This window comes from Nannospalax galili, unplaced genomic scaffold (genome assembly GCF_000622305.1).
Source record: "Nannospalax galili isolate Female #2095 unplaced genomic scaffold, S.galili_v1.0 scaffold1009, whole genome shotgun sequence".
Lineage (NCBI taxonomy): Eukaryota > Metazoa > Chordata > Mammalia > Rodentia > Spalacidae > Nannospalax > Nannospalax galili.
The window spans coordinates 279,616-300,139 of NW_008360054.1; the positions used below are offsets into that span (position 1 = coordinate 279,616).

A 20,524-nucleotide genomic window follows, 5' to 3' on the forward strand; every position below is an offset into this window, starting at 1 on the left:
TGACTTAAAGATGGGAGTGGGGGCTTGAAAAGACAATTTGGGAGTGGGAAGGAAATGCCAGGGGTGAAGGCACTCCTCAGCGATGTACCTGGGGTTGGTGAGATGGCTCAGCAGCTAATGTGCTTGCCATGCAAGTCAGGCCACCTGAGCTGGATCCTTGGAACCTACATAAAGGTGGAGAAATTCACTTTGAAAAGTTATTTTCTCTTCACACAAGCGTGCATATACACACAATTTTTTTTAAAAAAGCTGTTGCCTGGAGTCACCTCAGTTTGGACATAAGGAGACCCTTGATGAACATGTGGAGGTGACAAATGTGGGTGGAAGAGGAAAGCTGGGCAGGCCTCCTGGGGGACAGTTGTCAGGACAGGTTTTCAGAGCAGAGTAATGACAGATGGGAGGCTGGGGCCAGCATCCAGTGTGGCCAGCTGGATGGAAGGAGTGAGGCCCTGGCTCCACAGAAGCTGAGGTGGCTGTCCCAAGTGTCAGGGAGTTGGAGGGAGAAGGGGGTGTCCCTGGAGCCTCAATCCATAGAAATAAAAGGAGGAATGAGGCAGAATTGGAGGGGCCTTAGGATGGAGTGCAGAGCTGAGGGGACAGGGCTGGAAATGTAGTTTTAACCCCCAAGACCCCACACTGCTAAGAGTGCTGTTGGGCTTCCTGCCACCAGCTCCACATGCCCTGTGGGCATAGAGTATGGGCAGGTGTTGGGGGTGATCAGTGCTCTTAGGGAACCAGGTGTCCTCCCTTGGCAGCACCTCCCCCAAGCCTAACCAGTTGTCTGAGAGTGGGTAAATTTTCTGTTCGCTGAGCTGTGCCTTCGCACGGCTTTCCTTTTATAGAAAGGCTCGATTCTCCCCACACATTGCACACGGCTCTTTTGAGGCGCACAACACATCTCCCAGGCAGATTATGGAGCAGAGCCAACCCACTCTGTGGTCACAGCCAAACTCACAAAGCCAAACATACAGGTTCTGAGGCACACAGGATGATGGGGACAGGAGCGACTGGCTCAGGAGTTTGGGGGCCACAGGTGCTGTTCATGGGAGACAAACTCCAGGGTTGGCTGGGGGCACTCCATCCTAGTCTCCCATATCTTCCAGTGACACCCTAGGCCAAGGGAAAGAGTGGGTGTACATGTGTGTGAATCTGTATGCCTGGAGCTGGAAGATGAAGATGGCTATATTAGCCCCCACCCCCAAATCGAGTGAAAGGTGCATGTGAATTTGGGTCTTTGCAGGATTGCACAGCAGTTAGGAGCATGCAAGCATCAGATCTGCATTCTATTTCCAGCCCAGCTGAACACTAGACACGTGGCTTAAAGAAAATCATTCTAAGTTCTTGGACCTCAGTTCCTTGGCCTGTAGAATGGGGATGCTAATTAGGGCTCTTTCTCACAAATTCCCAAGAACAAATGAGCTAAGAACAGTGCTTGGCATGCAGTAAGCACTCAATAATAGCTTTTATTATCATCTCCATGCTCAAAGGCAGGGAGGAACAAGAAGGTATGGGAGAGGTGTGTGTGACAGGGGAGCCAGGAGAGGTGGGGAGGGTGAGCATGCTGACCTGTGCTGGGGCCCGGGCTGGGGAGGGGATGACCCTGCTTGTTTTCCTCCACACATCCTCGATAAAGCAGCAACCATGGTGAGGTTTCTGGGTCTGTCTCTGGGGCAGGCTGTACCATGCATTGTTGGTATGAAGCGCCCACTGTGAGCTGAAGAGAGCTTGGCTCCCGGGGCTGGAGCTCAAGGAGCCCGTTGAAATTGGGATGATCAGAAGATGGCGAAAGGAGCAAGGGGTCCACACTCCCAGGAAAGGACGGTAACACTCATGCCTAGTAGCAGGACACTAGCAGAGCCACTCACACACTGGGGAAAGCTGAGGTTGGTGTGGGGTTGTATGCTTCTTCCGCTTGGGATTCAGATTTACTAGACAGGAGAAAGAGTGTGCAGAGAGGAGGGGACAGGGCAGATAAAGGCACGAGGTGGGGCTCTGGCCAGGCCAGGAGGGGAGATGGGCAAGGCCTAAGGAGGGAAGGGCTGGGCTTCTCCCAATGCCCTCAACCCCGGGCTAAGGGGTCTGGGGCACAATCCAGAGCGCAGTCCAGGCTGGTGGCACCCTTTCACTGGGCCGGCCCTTGGCAAAATCTCTTGGAGGACCCGCACGGGACACCGTGCCCCTTCACACCAACGCATAGTCGAACTGCCCACGTTCGAGCGCCTCCTTGTGGTCGGTCCAAGATGAGGCGGGCATGCGGCTGTAGGGGTCGAGCAGTATGCGCACGCAGCGCACCATCAACAGTACCAACACCACGAGCAGGCAGAGCACGAAGGCGAACACCGTGCGCTGCTCGACGTCTAGGCCCGTGCCCACTGGGGGCCCCGTCGACGGTGGCGGCGGCTCCGGTGACAGTGTCCACGTCCCACTCATGGCTCACATCGCCGCGCGCCCTGCGGAGGGAGGGATGCCCACCCGGGGATGGGGGCACAGGGATGAGGCTATACCCTCCTTGCACCTCCATGTCGCCCTTTTGTTGTGTCCAGCAGCATCCTTCCTGTCCGTGCCGCTGTCCCCCCGCCCGGACTACGCCCATGCCCTGGCTGCGTGCTCCATCGCCATGCGAGGAAACCAACTCTAGTTGTGCGAGCAGGTGGGGGTCGCTGAATGGGGACAGGGCATCCCCAATCCGCACGGCCCATGCACAACAGGTGAGAACGGGCCGGGCAGGCGATCTGGGCAGCTTGGCTAGAATATCCCCGCTGATGCCGCCCCATTCCCTTTGTTCTCCGTGGCCCGGGACCCCCTCCCCCACCACCGCCTTTTCTCCGGCCCCCTCACCCTTGGCCTTGACCTGAACCGGACCGGCCGCCGGGCGGCACCGTTGTTTCCCAAGACTCGTGTGCTGGCTCTGTCCTCGGTCTCTCCAGGGTAGCAGCAGCGGCTCCCTGCTCAGCCCACCCCACCCGCCCCTGGAGCGGAGAACACCAAGGCAGGAAAGCCGCGCGCCAGACCCGCCGCTGCCGCCAGGGTTGTTCCCATGGCGACGGGGGGGCGGGACCGCCGCGGGGGGGCGGGGCTGCGTAGGGAGCAGCGGGCGGGCTCGTGGCCCCGCCCAGGCTTGCCTGGAGACTGAACTCCCCCACCTCAGGCGCCTTTGGAGGCAGCCTCAACCCCTTGGAGCTGCACAAACACCCAGGATGATCCCCAGGGTGTGGGCAGCTGCCTGTATCCACCTTGGTCACGCCACTCTGATCTCAGAGCCTGCATCTCCATCAGCCCCTCTATATTTCTCCCAGCCAACTCGCAAATATCAATTACGGGCGTTTAAGCAGCCTCGTCCCAAGAGACCCCACAACTCAACAGAGATCCTGGACAGCTAGAGTAATTCTCCGCAGTTTTTCTTTGCTCTCCCCACACGGGCAGGGAGGGTCTTGGCCTGATAAGGCAGCACGCTTTTGGGTTGCAGCTCCTTCACTGACCTTGGGGGCCTCTCCAAGACCAGAGGGCCTGTTCCACAGCCCTCCTGAGACAGCCTTCAATTCCAGCCTCCCATAGCAGAGACTTACACCTCAGACCGTGCAAGCTGGTGTTTTGCACTTTGGTTGTTTTATTATGTCCAAATCTCAGCCTTATGTACAGGAAGTAAGAGCAATGATTTAAAAAAAAAAAAAAAAAGAAAGAAAGAAAGAAAAAATAAGGACCTAAAGTGGCACAGCTGGCATGGCCAGTGAACCACTGGAGCAGCAGGTGGGGCCTCACCCTCCTGCCTACCAGAGAGTCCCTGGGCTGGGGACCTCTTGGCACAGTGTAACTGGCATGCCCACGGTGACTGGCTGCCAGCAGCCCCTCTTGGCACTCTGGGAGCATCTCCCTGCTAGGCACCCTCAGCACTCTGCAGCGCTTTCCTCATCCAGCTGTTTCACAGCTGCCCTAAAAGCACAGAGCAGAAGCCAGAGTCTGGTGTCAGGGGTGCCAGGTGCCTCTGTGTTCACATCACAGTGGTCCAGCCCTGGAGCTCCTTCATCTCCACTGATGCCCTCAGAGGATCTGCTCTGTGCTAGAGGCTGAGATGTCCAGAAGACGCCAGGCAGCATAGGGATTGAGCTCGTCCTGGTCTCTGCAGAGTGCCCACACATATAGCATACGCAGCACCTTGTCCTGTGGAGACCCATCAGAAATGAGGGCTAGGTGAGAGGCCAGGCATGCACAGGGAAGAGGGGTTACTATGGGAGGAAGGGGAGGCTATAGGAAGGACCAGGAAGAAGTGCCTTGCTGCTGGCTCCTGGCACTGTTCAGATGGTGGGTCCTCTGACCTCAATCAGGTCCCAACTCCCAGATGGGGTATTTCTCTCCAACCCCACCTGAACATAGAACCCTGACGGTTCCCAGCAGGCATGCACAGGGCCTGTGTATGGGAGGTGGTTCCCAACTCCCATCTCTTTGCTCCATCACTCACCGGGTCACCCTCAACCACCTCGCCTTTGGGGTTTTTGATGACCATTACCAACTGTGCCTGGAAGGTGATGATCAGCACTGGGCCCTGCTCCATCATCTTGCCCATGGCCAGCTGCAGGAAACAGACAGGTATGGATCTCAGAAAAGGATATTCCCCAACCCACCCTTACCATGCCTAGAGGTGAAAAGTCCACATGCTTCACCCTGCAGGAGACAGGCCTAGACACCTTGTCCCTGGTCCAGGGTCCTGCATGTCATACCAGGGCCTGCCCACTTTGGGGGAGTGATTTTTCAACAGGACCCTTCACATGGACAACTTCAGGCCTTCAACCATTGAGCTACAGCTTTTTTTTTTTTTTTTTTTTGGGTCTTTTTGAGACAGGGTCTCCCTGTAGCTCCAAATGCCTGGAACTCACTCGAGACCAGGCTGGCCTCGAACTCACAGAGGATCCGCCTGCCTCTGCCTCCCAAGTGCTGGGATTAAAGGTGTGCGCCACCACACCGGCTACTTTTTCTTCTTAAATGGTGCCACTGAGTTACCCAGGCAGACCTTGAACTCAAGATCTTTCTGCCTTAGTATCAAGTGGTGGGAAGCACCAGACCGGGTTTAATTTAGCCTCCTATACCTACTGGTTCTTTGCTTTGACTGTCCCATCTTGGGGGCAATGGACCCTCAAAGGCACTTACGTCCACGTTGCTGACATCCAGGATGTGGGAGTGGAACTGGAGGCCCAGGGCCTTGCCCTGCTGAATGGGGTGGGCCAGTTGGCTGTAGGTCTGCAATAAAAAGCCAAAAGGTCCATGTGGTCAGTCACTTGTGGGGGAGGGGGGCTGGGTCACACTCTGTGCTCCAGTTGCCTGGGTGTGTGCTGACTGACACCAGGAGCAGCAGAGGCTGAGAACACAGGTCCAAGTGGGAGGAGGGTGCCACTCTGTGTTGGCTAGAGCTGCATTCTGGCCTCTCATTATGGAAAGAGCCAGACTCCCCAGTGAGAGAGGTATTAATCAGTGAAGTAGGTAATTCCAGAGCATCATCCAAAGTACACTCCCAGGGTAAGGGGGTGGCTCCTTGGCTGATCTCTCTCGCTCTCAGATTTACCTCACTTGGAGTCTTGGCGTGGAATCAGCTGTCTTCTAGGATTTGTCCTAAACCTGTGAGGCTGCCCTAGAACTCAGTGCCTGGGGGTGGGGGGTGAGAGGGGAGCAAGAGCTCTCACAGAACAGTCTCAGGAGCCTGGGGGCACATGTAGCTACAGCTTCTCAGCAGCTTCACTGGGCTTGGCCTGGGCTTGTAGATCAGGCTGGTCTCAAACTTACAGAGATCCGCCTACCTTTGCCTCCCAAGTGCTGGGATTAAAGGTATGTGCCACCACGCCCAGCAGGCAAATACTTTTATAGATACAATTGATACATTGGGAGTGGGGGTGAAGCAGTAGTGCTGGGCTGGCAAGCTGGCTCAGGGGATAGATCACTTGTTGTGCCAGCATGAGGACCTGAGTTCAAATCCCTGGAACCCTTGTAAGGCTGAGTGCAGTAGTGCATGCCTGCAATACCAGGATTCCTGTAGTGAGATGGGAAGTGGATACAGAAGATCTTGAGCTAACTAGCCTGGCATAGCAGCAGTGGACAAGAGACCCTTTCCCAAACAAGGTAGAAGGTGAGGACTAACACCTGAGATTGTCCTCTGATCACCACATATATATCATATACACACAAAGCAGTTGTGGCATATACACACATATACACATACAAGCATATACACACAACCCTACTTGGTGGGTTTCTGTTGTTTGTTGCTTTACAGATAGGGTTTCCTGTAGCCCAGGCTGGCCTTAAATTCTGTCTATAGATAAGGATGGCTCTGAACTCCTGATCCTGCTGTTTCCACTTCCTCAGGGCTGACAGGCACCTCCATACTCAGTGTATGCAGTACTGAGGGTCAAACCCAGGGCTTCATGAGTGTTAGGCAAAAGTCCTAAAAGCCGAGCTATATGCAAGATAGCATTTTAAGAACACTTTACTGGAAGTGTCTGGGATTTCAGCCGAGCTTCCAGGGGGTACTAGATCACTCTAGGAAGAGTAGATCAGCCACATCTTTGTGGTTCAAGGTAAGAAGAAGAAGAAAAAAAAGAAAAACCTTCATAAATGCCTCCTGGCATAGTCACCCATGCAAGGGAGTATTTAAAAAAGAAAACCTGACAGAATCTTTTCCTCTGCTTTTTCCAAGTTGTTTGTGAGCTGGGTATAGAACAGGATGAGCCAAAAAAGACTGGATTGTTTCACAAAGAAGCTGGAAGGTGAACAGACAGGGATGGGGACACATGGAGACAGACAGACAGACATAGACAGACAGACAGACACACACACACCCCGCCTGGAGACAGTGCCAGAAGCCAGTAGGATGAGGTGAAGTAGCCTGACCAGTTGGCAGCTGGAGTCTCATGAGGACAGGGAGGCTGCCAGGAGCAGAGCAGACGGCATGTGAACCTGGGGTCACTGCTGGTCTCCCCACAGCCTGCTCTGACAGTGGCCTGGGTCCCTGAGCCCTGACTCTGGGAAGTGGCTGGAGCCTTCTCAGGACACACTGTCTCTCCCTGGGCAAGAAGTTTATCTGCACTTTTGTTTTGATCTGTGTTACAGGATCTTAGGAGGACTTGCTGAGGTATCTTGTACTTCTGTATTCATAGCTGAGGGGTGTCAAGGACCAGGAGAGTCTGGGTGGGGTGCCCATGATTGCCATATGTGGGGCTCAGGAGTGACAAAGGAACTTTGCACATTCAAGTGACCTCTTCCACCCTCTGAGCCCCAGGACCCCAACCTGCACACACCCCAGGCTACCTTAGGTGAGGTCCTCTTCATGACCACTGAACTGGGGATGAAAAGAGAGACACACAGACCACCTTACCCTGGAACCTCATCTTGATCTGTGGCATGAATCATTCTGGGACTTTCCTTGGTTCACTGGAGCTGGGGAGATGGCATGGCTGGTAAAGCGCTTGCTGTGCAAGCATAAGGACTGGAGTTTGGATTCCTAGAACCCACATAAAAGATGGATCCCCCCTGGAAAAAACTGGCTAGCCAAGCAGCCCAAACACAGAGCTCTGGGTTCAGTGAGACCCAGCCTCAAAATATAAGGCAGAGAGTAAATAAGGAAGATCCTTGAGGCCAACCTCAGGCCTCCACATGCACACACGTACGAGAGACTACGAATATACCACACACACTACACCCACCCCCAAAATTAGTTTACGGGGCTGGTAATATAGTTTAATGGTAGAATCTTGCCTAGCAGGCTTGGCGCTCCAGTATTGCATCCAAAAACAAAACCACATCCATAACCCAAATCAGTTTATGATGGATAAGAGGTCAGGAAGGAGGGGGCACAGGGAAACTAGCAGCTATGTGGAAGTTAGGAGCTATGCTTTAGGCACTAAGCAGGGAGGGGATCATTTCTGACATTTTTAACTTTCAGCAGAGGACCCAATGCTGGATGAGTGGGCACCTGTGTGCCACATGCTTAGGAAGGGACAAATGGGTGGGTTGTCGGGTTCTGTGGGAACTAAGTGTCAGACAGGACGACCTGTCTCCCACCGGACATGGCCCTGTCTTGCCTTCTCAAACAGCCACCCATGCAGATCTCCATACCAGTCATTTCCAAAGTGCTATGGCTAGAACCCAGGACGCCATACACACCAGGCAAACGCCCTAACCTGAGGTACACCCCAGGCCTTCTGGTGTTTCTTTTCTTTTTAGTGTGAAAAGAAAAAGTGAAAAAGCGGCACTCACAGCTTCATAGCACCAGTCTTTCAGAATGTCAAGCTCTCCAGAAATCATGGCCTAAAAAGGGAAAGGGAAAAAAATAAGCACGAGAATGTGAGTGGGCTTCTGTGGCAGAGAACTCGAAAGAACATTCTCTGGCATCAGTCTTTCCTGGAGACCCCTGGACTCAAGCCCATGGGCTTAGGTCTTAGGGAGAGAAGGAGGTTGGGTCAGGTGGCAGCTTGTGGGAGAGGGGGGCAGGTCCCTGTACTACAGATGTGCAAACAGCTCTAGTCTTGTGGATACATGGCAAGGAAAAACAGGGAGAGCAGGGAAATCCCCATAGTGAGTCCCTGTGTGTCCAGCTCTCAGACCTGAGTAATCTAGTCTGCTCTGCTTCCCTAGGGACCAAGCTCTGCTTTTTTTGAGATGGGTCTCCCTGCAGCCCCAGCTGTCCTGGAACTCACTATGTAGACCAGGCTGGCCTTGAACTCACAGAGATCGCCTGCCTCTGCCTCCCGAACACTGGGATTAAAGGCATTAATGACACCATAGCTTTAAACAGCAGGGTTCACCACTGTGACAGTGAGGTAGGCTACAGATGGATGCTCTTGAGGTAGAGGACACAGCACAGGGCTGGCTAGCTCTGGTAAGGAGAGTAAGGAAGATGTTCTAAAAGAAAGCCAGAAACAGCCAGGTGTTCACAGGGAAAACCATGGCCAAATTGGGACCAAAAATCTCTGCAGCCTGGAAGCCAGCTGCTGTGCTTACACATTGCTCCCTCCCCACCTCCTCCCAGCCCTGCCCAAAGTGTCAGAAGGAGCTGAGAAACTGGAGAGAGGGGGAGGACCATATGGAGGTGGCAGGTGTGGAGACAGGTGGCAAGAGGAAGGCCCGGGGGTGGACAAGCTTTCTTGTGGTTATGTGAAGGGTGTAAGGAAGGCCTGACCTGACCTAGTTGGGGCTGCCCAGGATCCAATCACTCCTGGGAGCTTCAGAGAGGCAGACAACTAGCCTCAAGGTGGGTGGGCCACACTGCAACTTGAGTGAGACTTGAACTTCAGGCTTAACAAGCCAACGAGGTGATAGCACTTGAGCATGGACACGGAGACAGCCAGAGACAGTGGCTCCCTTCCTCCCCTGCCACCAAAAGACAGTGGCCCCCTTCCTCCTCTGCTGCCATAGACTGTGACTCCAGATCTCAGCTACCAGAGACAGTGGCCCCAGACAGCCTCTCGTCAGAACACTTGGGGTGTGAGCCACAGTGTGATGTCTGCTTTTCCTAATATCTGAAAGGCCCAGGGCCCTGCTCCTAGCAATATCCAGTAAACAGATTTAGGAAAACCATACCTGGAGGTGCAGAGAAAGGCCTTGGGTCAAGGGGAGGGAGTAGTGACTGCCTGACCACAAAGAGGAAAGGAAATTCATTCCTAGAGCTATCATACCCCATGGGAAAGGTAAGAAACCTCTATAGCCACCAGCACTAGAGCCAGGACAAAGTTCAGCCAAAGGCCAGAGCCCTCTTCTGAGACCCCTAAATGTCATGGGTGGGGTAAGGTCAGGCATTTGTAGGCAGTAAAGGGCCATGGGCAGTAACTGCCTGTGGGGCAGTTACAGTCAGGTAGGAGCCAGGTAGTATTGTATCTGCTCAGAAAGCAGATGTTCCCAGCAGCCAGATTCCCCTGGGGGTAACTCTGGACCTGGTCCCAGGGTACCTCTCAGGAAAGAGAGATGGTGCAGCAGACCAGGGCCCCATCGGGGCTTAGGGCATACCTCTAGGATATTGGGGATGATGTCATTCTCGCACTGCCGCAGAAAGCGGTCCTTGTCGAAGGTTGGGTCTACCTTAAGGATCTCCGTGAGCACCTCTGACATTTCTGTCTTGGAGAACAGGCCCCCTGTAGGGAGAGGAACCCTGAGTTCAGTGCCTAGCTTCCACCCCCACTGACAGGTAGGGCTGACAGGATAGTCCTGGGGGTCTGCACTCACCCAGCAAGTCAGTGACCTTATCTGTCAAGGCCCGGGATGCCCGGATGAGCACGTTGTCGCTCTCATCATACTTCATCTTCATTTCAAAGAACCCTGTGGAGGACATGTGCAGGAGTTGGAGCAGGGGCACCTTCTGGTAAGATGCCCTGACTGCACAGTTTCTGGGGACTCTCTGCAACACCTCCTCCTTGACACAAGTCAGGTAGCTCTGGGCTAGGGATCTTTAAGCCTGAGCCTGCCTCATCTCAGCACAGGGACTCTATCTACCCACCTATCTTCGGGGATGCAGAGACCCTTGGCTGCAGCCCCAGAGGGGATGTGCAAACTTTGGGATGCCACCCCTGCTGGTGGTTGCCTCCACTACAAAGGAAATAGGACTCTAGTAGTCCTCACAGGAAATGGGGCAAGGGTGTGTGGCTTGTCTACTCAGTCCTGGAGAAATCCTGTGCCCAGCTGAAAGCCAACAGCAACTCCAGAGCCTGCCCCAGGGCCTTGGCACAGCCTGGGAACCCCAGAGTTCCCCCTGCATCCTAACTATGGTCTGAGGGGTGATCACCCGGTGTTTCAGCGACAGACTCTACAGCCAGATGGATGGGTGGCCCCATGACGCATGCAGCCCTTTCTGGTCCTCACCTCACATTTAGTAATGCAGAGCTCTATCTAGTGCCTAGCTAGTGTCTGCTGCTCCTAGCCTTCCCAGGAGCTGGCAGGTTGGCTACACTCACGGTTGAATACCACGTTGTTGTCTTTGAAGTCCTTCCACTGCTGGTACCATTTGGAATCCTTATGCAGCACGACCCCAAGGGCTTCCCTGGGAAAGAAGGCAGGCAGCTGCCACAAGCTGTAGTCCTAGGACTACCACCCCAGGGCCCTGAACCCTCCTGCCACCACTGGAAGGGCAGCAGAGGAGGCTCCATGCCAAGAGGCTTCCAAGACCTGGCCTTCCTTCTCCTTCCCCAACTCCTTTTCCAACTCCCACTCCTCTGAAGGAAGCCAGGAACTCCCCAAAAAGAAACAGACATGGACAGGCGCCTCCCCTGGGGCTTTTGCAATAGACACTATGGCAGGTGGCCAGGGGCAGCTCGGGCAGTCTGGGACCTACTCATTGGGCTCGAACACTTTGCTTTCTTTCAACTTCTCTCCCACAAACTCCGTCCTTTTTCGGAGCCTCTCAGGCCGGCGGTAGGGCCCCGTCTGTCCAAGTACACTCTCATCGATCTCCTTCTTCACTGATTCTACACCCTGTAGGAAAGCAGTAAACCCACAGCTGCTGGGGGGCCAGCAGCCCCAAGGGAGGGGTCCGTGCCCCTGCACCCACCTTGCCTGAGACAGGCTTAGCTCACCTGAGAGATGGCTTTGAAGGCTGCAGTCTTGCCCAGCTTCTCCCCACCCTTGGACACCGACTCTGCCGACTGCTTGGCTGTCCTGGCAGCCTCCTCTACCCCTTCCTTGATCTTCCGGCCCAGGTCACTCTTACTGACTTCATCAAGACTCTACTGAGACAGAGGCAGAGGGGGGAATCTCGCACTCCATTCCACTTGGGGTGCTGAACTCTGCAAGTCCAGCCTCTCCCTGAAATGGGGAGGAGAGGAATGGAATTCTCAGAAACAGGATTCCCAGGAAGCAACTGGGAGAGTGAGGGGAAGATGCCAAACCCAGTATGAAGTGCTGCCCCCTCTGGAGGACCCTGTATCCATCTGCACCCTGGCCTGGGGTGGAGCACCACCCTCCTTCTATTGTTATCCAGGAAGCACAAAAATCCCCATGGGCTAGAGAGATGGCTCAGCAGTTGAGAACACTATCTGCTCTCAGAGAGGACCCAGGTTCAGTTCCCAGCACCAACATAGCATGTGTAACTCCAGTTCCACGATATCCGATGCCCTTTTCTGGTCTCTGTGGGCACTGCACAACACGGCTACACTTGCATACATGCACACAAAACACTTATACACATAAAATTGTTTAAAAAAAAATAAAAAATCCCCACTTTACCGTTTTATTATTGTTGTCACAAGATTTAAATGGTTACATCCTACAAGTGGGCCAGTATGGCTTCATAATCCTATGCACTTGTGCTCCTGATGCTTCCTGAAGCCACTCACACACCCACCCCTGGCTACCAGGTCAGCCCCAGGCCTGCCCATTACCTCCTTCACCGTCCCCGTTAACTCTCCCAGCTTCTTCTTTATCGCCTCGCTGGTACGCACAGTCTCCGACTCAATGGTTTTCTAGGGTCAAAGGATATTATTTCTTTTTATTTGGATACTACAGTAAGCTTGACCATAGGAGCAAGTTCCTCAGGAGCATTTTCTTGGTACTTGAAACTTTTACAGAGCTCCCACCTCATCACTCCATGACTGCCCACCCTGAGCATTCCTTCTGGCCTGTAAGGCTGGGCCTACTTGGCAGCCACCTCCAGAGCACGGGACCTTCACCGGGTGGAAGGAGGGGATCCTGACGTCCACTCTTCAGTGGTCATCTCATTTCTATAGTTTAACCTTGGGTCCCCCCACCTTGCTCTGTCCCCAGAAAACTCATTCCTTACTGATAGCACAAGCCCATCTTCTACTGGGCTGAAACCACATAAGGAGTGCCATCCAAATGAACCTGAGTTCAATCTCCAGCACCCATGTCAAAGCCAGTTGCTGAGGCTTTGCCTATAAGCCAACTGTTGGAGGGATGACACTGGGCAATGGAGACAGATGCATTCCTGATGCTTATTGGCTAGCACCACCAGGTTCAGTGAGAAACCCTCCCTCAAAAAATAAGGTGGAAGCCAGGTGTGGCAGTGCACACCTTTAACCCCCAGAGGCAGGTGGATCTCTTTGAGTTCAAGGCCAGCATGGTCTACATAGCAAGTTCCAGGCCAGCTAGAGCTACACAGTGAGATGCTATCTCAAAAAATAGGATGAAGACCAATCAAGAAAGAAACATACATGACACTGACCTCTGGCCTTCACATGCTAATACTAATATGTACACACCTTCTCACATGCTCACATGTACGTGTACACACACACACACACACACACAGAAGATGAGGCAGCGGCACGCACTAACGACACCAGCATCATGACTCGGTTTCCATCACCACAACCGGCAGCTCTTCTCAAGAATATCATGGCTCCAAGATTTCATTCCATGGGTCACCTGACATAGGTGTCAACCTGACAGGATACAACCTGTATATCTCAGAGCTCCCAAGAAAAATGATGCTGCTGGTTGGTCTGTGGCTATACTGTGTTACGTACAGTGCTGGCAATGGATGCATGGTCTTGGAAACGCTAAGCACAACTCTGCCAACTAGGTGACCACTCCAGGCCTGGCTCACCTTAGAGCCAGAGAACCATGCAGGATCAGGGGGCCCAGGCAGCCCCTGGCCCCTGACTCCTTCAAATCCATGCTATGATCCTGCTTCAGGATAAGCAAGCTGACTTCCCCAGCTGCCCTGGCTCAGGGTAGGCCTGCTTTGGGAATAAGGATCTGGAGAGGAGGTACTCACGTATTTCCTCCTGGCCTCCTGGAGGGCATCTGACTCTTCCAATTTCTTGGCTTCATCTCGGAACTTCTTTATACTTTCTTTCATCTCTTTGTTTTTGGCTAGTTCTTGTTTGATGTTATCTAGCAAGCCAGACAAGAACCCTTTTCTGTTCCCAGAGGAATAGGATCTGGTCTAGAAACAATGTAAGATAAGATAAAATTAATTTTTAATTTAAATTAAAAGACTAGAAAGGCACACAGGGTAATAATGCCTGGCTAGTACACAGAGCCCACAAGGGACCGTAAAAGCTTCTCCCTCCTATTGATAGCAGTGTTTTACCAATGAATGGACATCTCTTTTCATTTAATAGAAGATGATTTACAGAAATATCCTAAGATAAACTGACATAGCCAGCCCTATATAGATAGCCTCAGGTTCCATATCTGCTGATGTTACCAACATTATACACATACACAAAAGAAGTGTATCACGGGGCTGGAGAGATGGTTCGGCAGTTAAGAGGACTGGCTGCTCTTGCAGAGGACCAGTGTTTGATTCCCAGTACCCACATGGCAGCTAACAACTGCCCATAACTCAAGTTCCAGTGGAATCCAATGCCCTCTTCTGACCTTCTCAAGCATTGCACAGCACAGGTATACTTACACACATATAGGCAATATACTCATACACATAAAATAAAAATAAAGAATCGCATTGATGTTCACTGCTGCAGCAATTAAGAGCCTGGGGTAGTGGCGCATGCCTTTGATCCCAGCACATGGGAAACAGAAGCAGGCGGTTCTCTGAGTGCGAGGCCAGTCAGGACTACATTGTGAGACCCTGCCTTAAAAAAAAAAAAAAAAAAAAGTAATTTAAAAAGGAGGATAATGCAGAAGTTACTAAGTTTTTTTTTTAGGTAGCTTTAACTATCAACCTGACATAGCCTACAGTTACCTGAGAAGAGTCTGAACTGAGGGGTTTCTTAGATTGGATTGCAGGCCATGTCTGTGGGTGACGGCCTTGAACTGACAGATATTGGGTAGGAGGGCCCAGGCCACCGTAGGTAGTCCCAGCCCATGCCCCCATTCTGGGCCCGAGCGAGTTGCCAAGCAGTGCTCCTTGTTTTCTGCTGTATATCCTTGGCTGTGAGCACTTTCCCTGGTTGAAGGTAAATCTGCATGGAATAACAAGCAGTCTTACCTTCAGGTTCCTGCCCCGCCTTTCCTCAGTGAGGAACTGTGACTAGAAGTGTAAGATGAAATAAACCCTATCCTCTAAGTTGCTTTTGGTCAGAGTGTTTTATCCAACAACAGAAAGGAAACTAAAACATGAACCAATGAGAGGTGATTTAAACTACACAGGAAGATGTTACATAGGTTCTACACAAATACTAATCCACTGTACACAAGGACTGGAGCATCCAAAGGGGAGTCCTACAGTCAATCCCTCAAGGACATCTGGGGATGTCATCCTGTATGGGGAGCATTATTCCACAATAAAGAGAAACCAGCTCTCAAAAGATGGTGAAATTGGCTGGGAATGGTGGATCTCTGTGAGTTCCAGGCCAGCTGGGGCTACAGGGAGACCCTGTTTCAAAAAGACAAGAGAGAGAGAGAGAGAGAGAGAGAGAGAGAGAGAGAGAGAGAAAGCGCGTGAGCGCTCCAATCAGGGTTCAGATCCCAGCACTCACATGGCAAACAACATACTGACTGTAACCCCAGCTCCAGGAGATCTGATACCCTCTTCTGACCTCTGAGAGCACTGCATGACATGGGTGCACTTACATGAGCATAGATGCACTCATACTCATAAAATAAAAATAAACATATTTTTTAAAAAGATGATAAAAAAGAAAAAACAATAAAAAAGATGATAAAATTCATGCTGGACATGGTGGTGCACATCTATAATCCCAGTATTTCAGAGGCAGAGGCAGGTGGATCTATGAGTTTCAGGACAGCCTGAACTATGTAGTGAGTTCCAGGCCAGCCAAGGTTACACGGTGAGACCCTGTCTCAAAAAAATGTAAGTATAAATATAATAAAGCTGTGTTTAATGAAAAATAAAAAAGAAATTTAAAAAAAGATGATAAAGTTGCAAACATATCCAACTAACTGACAGGTAGGCTTATGAAAGGGCCACAAACTGCTGTGAGTCCAACTGTGGGACATCTCTCACAGAGGTCTCTGCCTCCCAAGTGCTGGGATTAAAGGCTTGTAACACTGCCCAGCTACGGGACATTCTGGTGGTTGTCAAAGGTCCAGGGGAGGGAGAAATGAACAGGTGAAGATCAGAGGATGAGGATGAAGAGTAAGAAGAAATGTGTGCATGCATATCACAGCTCGTATGTGGAGGTCAGAGGAAAATATTGTGGAATGGGTTCCAGGCATCTAGACTGTGAGGTTTGCCCAGCAAGCACCTTTACCCATGAGCCATTTCGACAGCCCCTGTTCTTGTTTAGGTGTGGTTTTTTGTTTTCTTTTTAGATAAAGTCTGGGAACCACCAGCCTTGAACTTGCTATATAGCTGACCTCCTCATTCTCGTGCTTCCATGTGCTGGGGACTGTAGCTGTGCCACCAGACCTGGCTAGTGAGTACTGAGGACCACAGGTGTACACCATCAAGCCTGGTTAGTGAAACTGCTCTGCATATTCTAAATTCTCTCTACAATGATAGAGGCAAGTCTTTATCTATTTGTCAGAAAACTTACAGAGTTTATAAAGCAGAAATGAACTGGACAATAACCACAGATTTCAGAGCTTAACAACGTATTCACACTGGGTCATCAACTGTAACAATGTCATCCACAATGGGAGATATGACTAACAGGGGACCTGTGAACACCAATGGGGGAAAAGGTCAGGGAGAACCCTCTGTACTTTTTGTTTAATTTTTATTAATTTATTTTTGAGGCAGGGTCTCATGTAGCTCAGACTGGCCTCCAATTTGCTCTGAAACTGAGGATGACCATGCACTCCTGATCCTCCTGCCTCCATCCAGAATGCTGGGATGGCAGAAGTGTGCTACAATGCCCAGTGTATGTTGTGCTGGGGATGCATCCAGGGCTTTGTGAATGTTATAAGAGCACTCTACCAAGTGAAACATATTTCAAGCCCGTTTACTTTTCTGTAAAGCTAAAACTACTCTGAAAAGTCTATCAAAAGTAAAACTTGGGGCAGGTGTGGTAGCACACACCTTTTAATCCCAGGAGAGGCAGGCAGAACTCTGCAAGATTGAGAAAAAAGTCAAACTTGGGGCTGGAGAGATGACTTGGTAGTCAGTGGTCAAGGGCACTTACTGCTTTTCCAGGACCTAAATTTTTTTCCCAGTTCTCAAGTTGGGTGATTTACAACCACCTGTAACTCCAGCTTCAGCTGATCCAATGCCCTTATCTGCCTTCAGCAGGCACTTGCACACGTGTGGCATACACTCACATGTGCACAAATAAATAAAAATAAAAACTAAACAAAAAGTAAAATGCCAAAGCACTTGTTAGGTAGAAGCAGGGGGATCATGAGTTTAAGGGCATCCTTAGTGAGCTACAGGACAGCCTGGGATATAAGAAAAAAAAAAAAAAAAAAGACAAAGCTTAAGGAACAATGAAGCGACTAAAGTCACAGGGAGTGGCCATGTGTGGCTGACACATATTAGGCATGTCACAATGGCTGAGGGACCATTTGACCATGTCAAGTGTCTCTCTGGCCCGTCAAGCCACAAGGGAGAAGAATGGCAGCCAGGGTAAGAATCACTAGGGCCTGTCTCACTCCTCGAATGGCCCCAAGACAGGATGAGGAACTAGATGAGTCAGGGCTCTGACTGGAGGAGAGGCTGTGGGCAGCCCCAGCATGTAAGTTTGGGGCTTTCTTCCTCATGCCATCAAGACATGCTAATAGACGCATGGTTGAAGAGAAGCACCCAGGACACAGTGAGAGCCAGGGAATCATGGAGTGACTCTATCCCAACACTAAAAGGGCTGTCCTTAGTGAGTTACACATGGGCAGGAGCCACAGAGAGAGAGATGGTGGTTTGATACAGGGGTGCTTTTTCTAGCCAGTAGTTGATGTGCTACTTGGTGAGGAAGGAGCGCCGTGCTGTTGACAACACTGAGCACGAGGTTGACCAAGCACATCTTGAGATACCCAGAAGACAAGGTCCACTGATCTCTGTACCTCTGAAAGTCTTGGACATAGAACACCCACCCCTGAAAATGACCCTCACAGAATTAATTTTTCAGACCTCCACTGTGTCTGCTTGCATGTGGCATCTGGGATCACTCACCAGTAGCAGCTCTCCGTCTGGCCAGCGTATCTGGTAGCTCGAACCACTGGGTGGGTTGTGATTGGAGAGAAACTGGACTCCATTGCCCAGACATCTCTAATTGTTTGAGAAAAGAGAACAATCCATTCAAACAAGAAGGTGAATGTGAGGGTCACTTGTGAGTCATCTGCTGATTTAGAATGCGTGCCTATTGTATGCTAAACAATTTGAGATCTATGTAAAGTTTGAAACGCCACAGGAATTTGGCAGGAAGAGAAAATGCTCCATCTTTACTCCTGCTTCTGAAACTAGGGGAGGAGATGGACAGATAGGTACCAGGAAATGCCAACCTGAGGGAGAAGCCTAAACTTTGAAAAAAAAGAAACAATTTTATTTTTATTTTATGTGTGTGTGTATTGCCTGCATGTATGTGAGTGCGCCCATGTTGTGCAGTGTCTCAGAGTTTAGAAGAGGGCTTTGGATTCCCCTGGAACTGGAGTTAAGGACGGTTCGTAGCCACCATGTGGCTGCTGGGAATCGAACCCGGGTCCTCTGCAAGAGCAGTCAGTGCTCTTAACTGCTAAGCCATCTCTCCAGCCCCAACTTCTTAACCCTTAGTCAAGCCCATCCCACTTCTGCCAGTCCCCTGAACTTTCAGAGACAAACAAATTAACTTACTGATCCAGGGGAAATTATGGAATAAACTTGTAATGTCCTGGTCAAGGATTCTGAAAGCAGAGCTAATGTAAGGGAGTCCCTCTGGGCAATGACCCAGCCAATGTCATAAGAAAGACCAAATGATGAACCTGAAGCTGTAAACAGCATGGGAAACTTAGTGCACTGAAATCAAATGACCTACCAGAATGACTTTTAATTTTGTGGATTTTTTTTCTCTCCATCCCCCACTTCCTAGCTGTATAGCCACAAGCAACATCCCAAACTTATACAGGTTCAGATGTGAGGGTGATCTGGCTGCAACATCTGTCACCCCACTGATTGCCAGGACTGATTCACCTAATCTGTCTAGCTAGGCATGTATCCCCTTCCTCCCTCACAGATCCAAGAGGATGACCTTGATTAGGATGACCTTTTCCTTTAGAGAACTGCTTTTCCCATCAAGAGTATACAAGAGCACCCCAGCTAGAACATCCAAACAAGATCTCAAGGTCAGGTTGCAGAGATGGTTCATTGGTTAAAAGGCAGTGGCCACTCTTGCAGAGGACCCCATTCAGTTCCTAGCACCCACTGGTAGCTAACAACCATCCCTAACTCCAATTCCAGGGACTTCAACACTCTCTTCTGGCCTCTGCAGGCATTACACTCACTGGATACACTTACATTCATGCATGCAATACTCATACACATGAAAAAAGGAAAAAAATAGATCTCAAGGTCCAAACATATAGGTAACATACCTATGAAAGATAACTCTTGGGTGGGAGTGTAATAACTTGCTTTAACTTTTCTCAGAATACTAGTCACTAATTTATACAAGTAACATCAGTAGCTATGTCAAGAAGAGAAGAGAAAAATGCTGGAGAGAAAGAAATCTTAGTAGAGTGAAACCTGAGGTGGGTTCTGCCTTAGTCTTGCCCCCAAATTTAAGCACAGGTAAATTCAAATCCTTACACCCTAATTCAAAGACAAAGAGCGTCCCTCAAGTCAGTCTCGATTCACAGACATTTGCTGCTGCCTTACATTCCATTCCCACAACACATTTTCCGTCGCGTTAACACTCTGGCTCTGGAATCAGACTGAGCTAGGCTTTGAGTCACGTGAGTCACCTACTATTTCTGGGCCTGTGGGCAGGTCAATTAACCTTTCTTCAGTTTCAAGAAACGAAAATAGGGTCAGACAGCAGCAACATAAAGAACTGTATTCTGAATGTGCATGACAAGTCCTGATTCCTACTGACTTAAGCCATGAGTCCTAGTTCCTAGACAGGGCGACAATTACCTCCCACACTTTCACTGGGAGCGTTGAGAGGCAATGCAGAAAATGCCCTCGGCAGAGAATTTGACATTTAAACGGGAGCTGTGAATGTCACACGTTGGATATATTTTTAACCTTCATCTGGCTACTTTTTCTCTCGGGACACCGCCTCCTCGACCACCGGGGACTCCCCGGTGCACGTGGGATTTGCTCGCCAGGCTCCGCACATCGCTGCCCGTTGCTAAGTGCGCTCGGTTCCCGCCCTCAGGCTACGTGCTCCTTGCCTAGGCCTCTGCTGACCCAGCCTCAAGCCAGCCGTGGAGCCCACGGGAAAGACCACGAGAGCCCAGAGACTGAAGACTTTGAAGGCTGGGTGCCCTAAACCCCTTCATTCTGCTTCACCAACCCACGCATGTGCTCACCCGCGGACAGCGGCACCAGCCACTCCGCAGCGCCGCCGCCGCCATGTTGGAAGAACCCGTGACCTTCCCGCGTCGTGCCTAGATGGCGTCATCCATCTGCGACGGCAGTGAACCGCCCTGAGAAAGCAGGCGCGAGAGGGCAGGGTTTAGAAGGAAAAGCTTCTGATTGGGTGGAAATGACAGACTCTGTGACGGAAACAGGGCTCAGAATAATAGGTACAAGTCTAGG

General features: G+C 51.0%; 2 protein-coding genes across 3 annotated transcripts; both read right to left on the bottom strand.

The window, feature by feature from the left end:
* Positions 1–1,432: 1,432 nt before the first annotated feature.
* Positions 1,433–3,020, bottom strand: Ctxn1 (cortexin 1). The gene is made up of 2 exons (XM_008824139.2): positions 2,839–3,020; positions 1,433–2,450 (listed from the first exon to the last, which is right to left on the bottom strand). Exon 2 carries the CDS (start codon positions 2,428–2,430, stop codon positions 2,182–2,184), a length of 249 nt encoding a protein of 82 aa, XP_008822361.1. The 5' UTR covers positions 2,431–2,450; positions 2,839–3,020; the 3' UTR covers positions 1,433–2,181.
* A 564-nt stretch (positions 3,021–3,584) lies between these two features.
* Timm44 (translocase of inner mitochondrial membrane 44) lies at positions 3,585–20,364 on the bottom strand. 2 transcript variants are annotated; one of them, XM_008824140.2, is made up of 13 exons: positions 20,296–20,364; positions 17,963–18,058; positions 13,706–13,876; positions 12,351–12,431; positions 11,547–11,696; positions 11,306–11,445; positions 10,929–11,014; positions 10,204–10,296; positions 9,988–10,112; positions 8,242–8,292; positions 5,143–5,232; positions 4,457–4,567; positions 3,585–4,158 (listed from the first exon to the last, which is right to left on the bottom strand). In XM_008824140.2, exons 1-13 carry the CDS (start codon positions 20,338–20,340, stop codon positions 4,039–4,041), a joined length of 1,359 nt encoding a protein of 452 aa, XP_008822362.1. In that variant the 5' UTR covers positions 20,341–20,364; the 3' UTR covers positions 3,585–4,038. The 2 variants fall into 2 exon arrangements, with proteins under 2 accessions (XP_008822362.1, XP_008822363.1); XM_008824141.3 differs by lacking the exon at positions 17,963–18,058 and having other exon boundaries at positions 20,296–20,359.
* Between the last annotated feature and the right edge of the window lie 160 nt (positions 20,365–20,524).

Excerpts from the sequence above, each read along its gene's own strand:
- Ctxn1 (XM_008824139.2), bottom strand. The coding sequence starts at position 2,430 with ATGAGTGGGACGTGGACACTGTCACCGGAGCCGCCGCCACCGTCGACG.
- Timm44 (XM_008824140.2), bottom strand. The coding sequence starts at position 20,340 with ATGGCGGCGGCGGCGCTGCGGAGTGGCTGGTGCCGCTGTCCGCGG. Across the intron at positions 11,697-12,350 it reads TAACGGGGACGGTGAAGGAG|AGTCTTGATGAAGTCAGTAA; the intron begins GTAATGGGCAGG and ends CTGTCTCAGTAG. Across the intron at positions 5,233-8,241 it reads AAGACTGGTGCTATGAAGCT|ACCTACAGCCAACTGGCCCA; the intron begins GTGAGTGCCGCT and ends TTTTTATTGCAG.